Here is a 7,783-nt window from a genome sequence, read left to right as displayed (position 1 = left end):
TTTGAAAAACACTTAGGCCGGTATTCATATATAGTCAGATCTTATATAATAAGATACTCCGTAGTCAATGAAACGAGTTGTTCAGCATCCAAATATAAAACTTAAGATGATCTCAAATATAAGATCTGACTATGAATATCGAAAATAAAGTTGGAATAAATTACGTCGTATAATCAAATTATACATTTTGAATTTATATTATTCTACAAGTATAAAAAAATGTGTTTATTTTTTATAGATGTTTAAACGCCTTTTTGTTTTAATTGAATAGGACTTTCCTATTGGAACATGGAATGGCTAGGCATTCTATTGCTATCGGGAATAATCTCAAATGTAGCCGCAGAACCGTAAGTACAAATATATCAATCAGATATATATTATTGTCAGATATATTTTCATTCAAAATGATTTATCTCATGACGCCTCGTAATAACAAACTATGTTTGCATTGCGATCTATGAAAGCCCACCGTATATTTGATTGTATTGTAACGTGGGATAATTCCTCAATGTTAACAATACTAACGGTAGATAGTTTTTTTTTTTTTTTAATAAGTCCGAAGAAAGAATAGAATGGAAAAGCTGGAATGAGGAAGATTCTTGTTCTCCTTTAAGGTATTACACTATTATTGCGCCGAAAGTGGTACGTCCTGATTCAGAATATCATGTAGCGGCGAGCACCACCGGCGTGTCGACGCCGTCAGTGATATACGTTGAATTGACTGGCGAACTGGATTCGGGAAAAACATTCAACATTTCACGGACCGCAACCGTCGAGCCTTATTCCACTCAGATCTTGCGATTAGACGTACGTATGAATTTGCGGTCGTATAGTCTAATATTGTAGTAGCCTGTATGAATTTTCTTACTTAAAAATGAGAACTATCTACTACTTTATGTCGTAATTTAACATTCATATAATGGATTTTGCTTATAATGTGTAGATTGGTGAAACCACGCCGGGAAAATACAAACTCACAGCACGCGGTCTGTCCGGTATTGATTTTTCTAAATCGAAGGATATCGAGTATGTACATAAAAGTTACTCCGTCTTCATCCAGACCGACCGGGCGATTTATAAACCCGGTCACAAAGTTATGTTTCGTTGTATAATATTGGATTCGAGGCTGAGACCGAGCATTGTGGGACCGACGGACGTATATATCGTCGTAAGTGCATACATATATATACAAGTATATGTATATATCTTTCACTGTTACATAGAACTTATGTGTGCATGTCATGTAAACTTTGATGCTCATAACAATAAAATAGCCCTTATAGAAATTTAATACTGTATATAAGTGATTATTTGGCTAGTAATTAATTACTTATTTTGAGTATTAAAATCATTAAAAACAGTACTTTTAATATTCGAAATAAGTAATTAATCACTAGCCAAATAATCACTTACAGTATTAAATTCCTGTAAGGGAGTACTAACTTTTCTTGAGAATATACAATTATTATTGTAAAGTACTATTCAGTATTTGTACTTCAAATACTTAAGAAAAAAATTTACTACAGGATGGCGATGGTAATCGTATCAAGCAATGGATTCGGCCACCTGTGACTCATGGTATTTTCGGCAGTGAATTGGAGTTGTCGCATTCACCAGTGTTAGGAAGGTGGAAGCTTGTTGCCAACGTCGGCGATCAGACGTTTGAAAAGGAATTTGAAGTCGCGGAGTACGTTCTACCGAACTTCGAGGTGACGATCGACTCGCCGAAGCACGTACAGTTCAAAGAATCGAAAGTCACGGCAACTGTCCACGCAAAGTAAGCGACTGTTCCAACAACAATTTACGAGGGAGATAAGTTTTATGGATTTGCGGAAAACTCCCATCCAGTCTCATCCGCGTGAATCTTACGTTTCTCAGCGAAGATAGACTTTGGAGATGGTTTTTCAGTCATCTCAGGAAATTTTAATTTATAATCACTTAAAGAATTGATAATGATTTGAACTATTTGACACTACTTAAGCCACATTTGACCGAAAGTATTCATTTGTAAGTGAACATAATTTAGGTACACCTATGGAAAACCAGTAAAAGGTGAAGCTACGATAACGGCTTATCCAGACATTTTCTCTGGCGTGATCCAACCCATATTCCAACAACCTGTGAGAAAAGTGGTACCGATTAACGGAAAAGTTACAATCGATTTCGATATATTGTCTGAATTAAGGTAAATCCGATATAATATTGCATTGGTTACAGATATATACTGCGTATTGCCGATTTTCCTCTTACTTTTCAAAGTATTGTAGCGTTTAAAAAAGTTTCTGCTTATAAGGAATAAAAAATTGCCGAAACTTATATTACGTACTTTTTTGACACTCGACAAGTTTTAAATTATGAAACATTGTATATATATTGCACCGTACACATACCTACTAATACATTATCTTATAGATTAACTGACGAATATGAAAGACCCATTATGATCGACGTAGTGGTGGAAGAGGAATTAACTACCCGAAGGCAAAACGCTTCGGCACAAATAACGCTACACAAACACCCGTACACGATGGAATTAATAAGAACATCGGAATATTTCAAACCCGGACTGAAATATACTGCTTTCGTAAGTCGAATATCTTATTATAATACTCAACAAATAAACTTGAACACTCAAGTTGCAACTATTGTGTAATATATTACATCTTTTGCAGTTAAAATTGACATATCACGACGGATCGCCAGTACAGGACACCAAAAACGACGTCTTGATAGCATACGGGTACACATATAATCAATCGGCGTATTCAAATATCACAAGAAAATTAGATGAGCATGGCATGGTGCAATTAGACTTTTATCCGCCTAAGGCAAAGGATAACATCTCCTTTCCTCTAAATGTTGAGGTAACATTATTAATCAAGCCTCCGTGTATGTTACTTAGAAATACCTAATTGCGATACCTAATTGTTTGTGTATATACGCAGGCACAGTATTTAAACCTCCACGAATGGTTTCCCTCAACTAATCAAGCCATGTCCGTAAGCAACGAATACATCCAAGCGATTCTGAAAACAGAAAAACCAACAGTACGTTTTGCATCTGTTATCATTACGTAGAAATCTTTCGACTACAATAATATTCTCACAATCTTTTAATTTGCAAGGTGAACAATTACGTCGACATCGAAGTGAATTCTACCGCACCGTTGAAATACATAAGTTATGAGGTACTTGGTCGCGGTGATATCTTGCATGCAGACTCGATCTACGTGCAAGACAAGTACACGACCTCATTCAGGTAAGTAGTTAAATATTAAAGAAGAGTGTTCGGACTTTTCTGAAGTCGAATTTTAAGTCTTTTGAATCGTTCGGGTCGTAAAAAAAAAAACAATTCTGAGATTCAAACTTTTGCCGGTATTCATAGCCTAATCTCATATTTAAGATCGTCGTAATAAATACTACCTTGAGACGCTATATGGTCTCTTTATTGGCTGAATGGAGTCCTAAGACCGCCTTTGATCAGACTTAATGATCTTAAATATAAGATTCAACTATGAATATCACTCTTTGACAGCCCGATCGTACAAGCGAAACTTTTTGCTCGAAACTTTTGCCCGAGTTTTAGATTAAAATTGATATTTTAAGGCCATTGCACGTAACAAAGTTTTAATCATAATCGTAAGGCCGTATGAAAATAGACCAATCACAACTCGATTATTCTTCGAGCTCAAGGAGAATAATCGACTGTGATTGGTCTATTTTCTTACGGCCTTACGATTATGACTAAAACTTTGTTACGTGCAATGGCCTTTACATAATATACAAATACGTTTCAGGTTTTTAGCAACATACGTCATGGCACCCACTGCACATGTAATTGTATACTACGTACGGACGGATGGAGAAGTAATAGCGGACTCATTAGACGTTGAACTCACGGGAGTGCTTCAAAATCATGTAAGTCATCGCAAGTTATTATAACGCTTGTGAAACGCGCTCAAGTTTCACATTAAAGATTTACATTAGAAAAAAATGTAGAGCGTGAATGTAAATAATATTCTAACATTATAATCTGCGTACTTATAGATCGATCTTAAAGTAACACCAGACGAAGTTGCGCCCGGAGCTAACGTTAATATTATGGTATCTGCGAAACCGAATTCTTTCGTTGGATTGTTAGGTATTGACCAGAGATCCATGTTGCTGAAATCTGGAAATGACATCTCTTATGTACGTAGTATGTTATAAATATCTGTAAATTTCTGTTGGAGCGATTTCACTTAATTGATTCCGATTGCATTCATTAATTGCGCGCAGGATCAAGTGTATAAGGAGCTGCAGTCGTACGATAAGGCAGAAGCGTCGCCACACGCAGATGCGTTCTTCGGCCGTCACCTCTGGAGGCCCGGCTCAGGAACAGCGGACGACGTCTTTCAAGTAAAACATGCTGGGATATATTTCATCTTATTATCCTCTCGCTTGTTATCCGATAATCAGATTAAAATGACGAATGTCTTTAACAGAAAACTGGCGTGGTAATCCTCACAAACGGATACGTCCACGAGAATTTCCCTATACGTAAGTGTCGAAATGCAAAATTTAAGATACACTTATTATATTTAGTAAAAGGACTAACGCGCACTTAAAAACATAACGCGCACATTCGTTAAATATAAAGTATTTTGTAGAATATGCGACACATCGAATAACTATTATATTCCAACTTATTTATAATATAGCATGAGAATAACATCCTTGTTCTCGATTTATTCTTTTTAATCAGTATCGACCGTTGAGCCGATCTCGGTCAGATTAGATATATATTTTTTAACCGAGCTTGTATGTGTGTAGTATACTACAGATCTAGTATCCAGGACGACGTGATGTATGCGTCCGCTGCGGGAATGCCGGGACTCTCAGGCCCGGCTGCTGTATTACCGCCTGAGAAGGTCAAAGTTCGCAAGAATTTCCCTGAAACTTGGCTTTGGCAAACGCTTGACGCTGGGTAATGCCATTGACATAATAAATTATCATGCATACACTATCATTTTACACATCCACTCGTTAATTTTTTGAACACGTAATTATTCACTTAGAAAAAAAAAAAAAAAAAAAAAAAAAAAAAAAACTTACTGTTTCGTAGCACCTCTTTAATACATCTTCAAGCTACTATTTCATTTTGTATGATATAATCTTTTTTTAGGACTAAGAATTTTGATAGAAAATTTGATATCCAAAATCTACACTCTATTCTATATTCTATTAAAATATTAACATGTATAATAACAATAAAATCTGTACAACAAGAAATAACGCAAACTAGAATGCTTCGCATTAAAGTTGTTGCGGTGGAAAATGGCGCTGGGTAACTTATGGTGATGGAAAAAAATCTTCAATTTTTCAGGATCCTTATTTTGCATTTCCGTCGATTTGGAAACGCTCTGTACATACACGCGCTGTACTCTGTATATAATTTGATTATTATTTAACATGTGGATTTAGGTATCATTATCTCTAATATACATGATATATGTATATAATATATTTACTTCGGATACAATCCGAAATTGAATTTAATATCTTGTCTACTTGTCTATAACTTTTAATATATGTTAGACAAACATCTATTTCTGATAATTTCTTTTACGTAAATAAAATTTTTTAATTTTCAGAATATGATTCCACGGTCTTGTAGCTTACGCGTCACTCTTAAACGTGGCAATAATATTTATATAAATATATTAGAGACTATAAATTTATTATTTGAGATTGGTAAAAAAATTTTCAGAGATAGAATCTAAGAAATCTGATACGATACAGTAGGTGCAGAGCTGGTGAAATAAAATATATCAATTATTTATTATGAAATTAAGCCTCTCTTATACAGATTTATAATTATCTCTAACTATTATAATTTCTTATGCATTAAATATTCTGTGAAGATAATCATATCGTGTCAAAAATTAAAGAAATATTCATTAGGCTATATCGATAGTATTTGAGTATAGCGATAGAGATTACCTTACTTCGATTCATGATCGGGGCTGGTGTAATACAACATGCAGAATTGGATTGCAGGACCACAAATTTTGGAGGGTAGAATAACGGGCTCGCCTCACGGGTTGTCCACGCTTCGACCAGACCTTGGTCCACCTGTCACGCACAGATTAGCGACAAGACCACCGTTGGCAGGTCCTTACGCATTCTCTCGCATCCCAACCCCTGTCTGGAATAAGCCCCGTGTATTCCTAATGCATGACATCTTAAACACCTGGCTTTTCACAAACTTCTCTTCAGGGTATTTATTTCGTATCTTGTATACTTTTAGCGTGTTATGCGCGTCTGTATAAATACGGTATATATGCAGGGTGTACGTGTATTGAAAAAAAAAAGAGAAAATCTGCCGTTTCGAAGTTAAGTAAAATATTGCTTCCGCTCGATATATCGGCCTGAAATTTACCTCTCGCGAGTTTTTCAGTTACACCCTGTATACCTGTAAATAACGTGCATACCGTATTGTACAGTTACGTGAAAGTTGATCAAGGTAAAAGGTGCGATCTCATGTTTCTCAAGAATGTAAATGTAAGTTGCGTTACAAAGGCTTGTTCTGCGCATCATGCATATCTCAGTTCTCGAAAAATGAACTGTCTTGCATCATGTCATTCACAAAGGAACGATCGATTTTTATCCGCGTATAACACCGTTCGCTATTTATACATCATTTAATGTTAAAACGTGTGTCTCCGCATTTGTAAAGGTGAAGGATACGTAAGAATATTTCATATTACATCAACTTGCTTGTATCGTGTATACCTGTATTGTCGCTTCATTAGAAAGCTGCAATATAATCTCTTTTATCGCTATCCAAAACATACTTTTCGGAGGTAGATCAGTTCATCGTATATATCAATTTATTTATTATTTAAATGATAAAAGTACACGAGATGTAGGATACCCTCTAAATACTTCACCTTTGTTGCGCGATTATGATAATATTAAGTACATGTGCTCTTGCAGGTATAATGGAAAAACAGAATTACGACGCGTTGTACCAGATTCCATCACATCGTGGATACTGACTGCATTTTCCGTCAACGACGCGCACGGATTAGGCCTCATAGAGGAACCCAGAAAGGTTGTTACAGATATGTATACATACATACACATTTAATATGATCTATATACGCGCGCGGAAATCCCGAGATTAAAGACAAACCAATTTATTTAATAAATTTCCTTGGGGAGTAAATTTAATAATTTAATTTGCTATAACAAAGTAAATGGCGCAAGTTTCATTAATTCTCCGAGTCTCTTTTCTCGCGCGGTTCACTATTCTGATTTTATTGATTTTTTTACCAATCTCTTCTTTTAATCTGCAATAAAAATGGCGCAAAGTTGAATTACATGTATGACGATTATCTTTATATATACGTGCGGTATATGTAAACGCGATAAAAATTTGTGCGGCATTGTAGCAAAACAGAAAACTGTTTTATAGAAGTATAAAAAAGATGATCGCTTTAATCACCGCACTATTGTATTATATATTATTTATTATCTGTTTATTAGTTGAAAGTCTTCAAGCCCTTCTTCATATCCGTGGATTTGCCGTACTCGGTAATACGTGGAGAAATCGTGGGGATACAGATTGTGGTGTTCAATTATATGAATAAGGACGTGACAGCTGAAGTTCTGCTAACAAACGAGGGACAATTTGACTTCGCGGAAGTTTCTAATGAAGTTCACGATGTACCGAGTAAGTGATGTAATGTTATTTAAGTCGAGAAAAAAAGAGAATGACAATAATAGACTTGTTGTTTATA

At 35.4% G+C, this 7,783-nt stretch overlaps 1 protein-coding gene across 3 annotated transcripts in view; it reads left to right on the top strand.

Annotated features, from left to right (window-relative positions):
• Positions 1-7,726, top strand: part of LOC112453679 (CD109 antigen-like) — a 10,594-nt gene extending 2,868 nt beyond the window's left edge. Inside the window, exons 2-17 of one of the 3 annotated variants that reach the window (XM_025014562.1) lie at positions 272-347; positions 615-807; positions 944-1,168; positions 1,527-1,777; positions 2,027-2,185; positions 2,413-2,584; positions 2,673-2,864; positions 2,946-3,047; positions 3,125-3,258; positions 3,797-3,917; positions 4,047-4,190; positions 4,278-4,397; positions 4,484-4,538; positions 6,039-6,258; positions 6,978-7,095; positions 7,530-7,726. In XM_025014562.1, coding sequence (XP_024870330.1) covers positions 289-347; positions 615-807; positions 944-1,168; positions 1,527-1,777; positions 2,027-2,185; positions 2,413-2,584; positions 2,673-2,864; positions 2,946-3,047; positions 3,125-3,258; positions 3,797-3,917; positions 4,047-4,190; positions 4,278-4,397; positions 4,484-4,538; positions 6,039-6,258; positions 6,978-7,095; positions 7,530-7,724 — 2,460 coding nt within the window. In that variant the 5' untranslated portion in view covers positions 272-288 and the 3' untranslated portion in view covers positions 7,725-7,726. Of the gene's footprint in view, positions 1-271; positions 348-614; positions 808-943; positions 1,169-1,526; positions 1,778-2,026; positions 2,186-2,412; positions 2,585-2,672; positions 2,865-2,945; positions 3,048-3,124; positions 3,259-3,796; positions 3,918-4,046; positions 4,191-4,277; positions 4,398-4,483; positions 4,539-4,811; positions 4,966-6,038; positions 6,259-6,977; positions 7,096-7,529 lie in introns of those variants that run through there. The other 2 variants (XM_025014563.1, XM_025014564.1) reach the window with 2 other exon arrangements.
• The last annotated feature ends 57 nt before the right edge of the window (positions 7,727-7,783 follow it).

This window comes from Temnothorax curvispinosus, unplaced genomic scaffold (assembly GCF_003070985.1).
Source record: "Temnothorax curvispinosus isolate PA1 unplaced genomic scaffold, ASM307098v1 QBEX01004583.1, whole genome shotgun sequence".
Lineage (NCBI taxonomy): Eukaryota > Metazoa > Arthropoda > Insecta > Hymenoptera > Formicidae > Temnothorax > Temnothorax curvispinosus.
The sequence above is the reverse complement of the archived record's forward strand: the minus strand, read 5'-3'. Positions and strand labels throughout refer to the sequence as shown.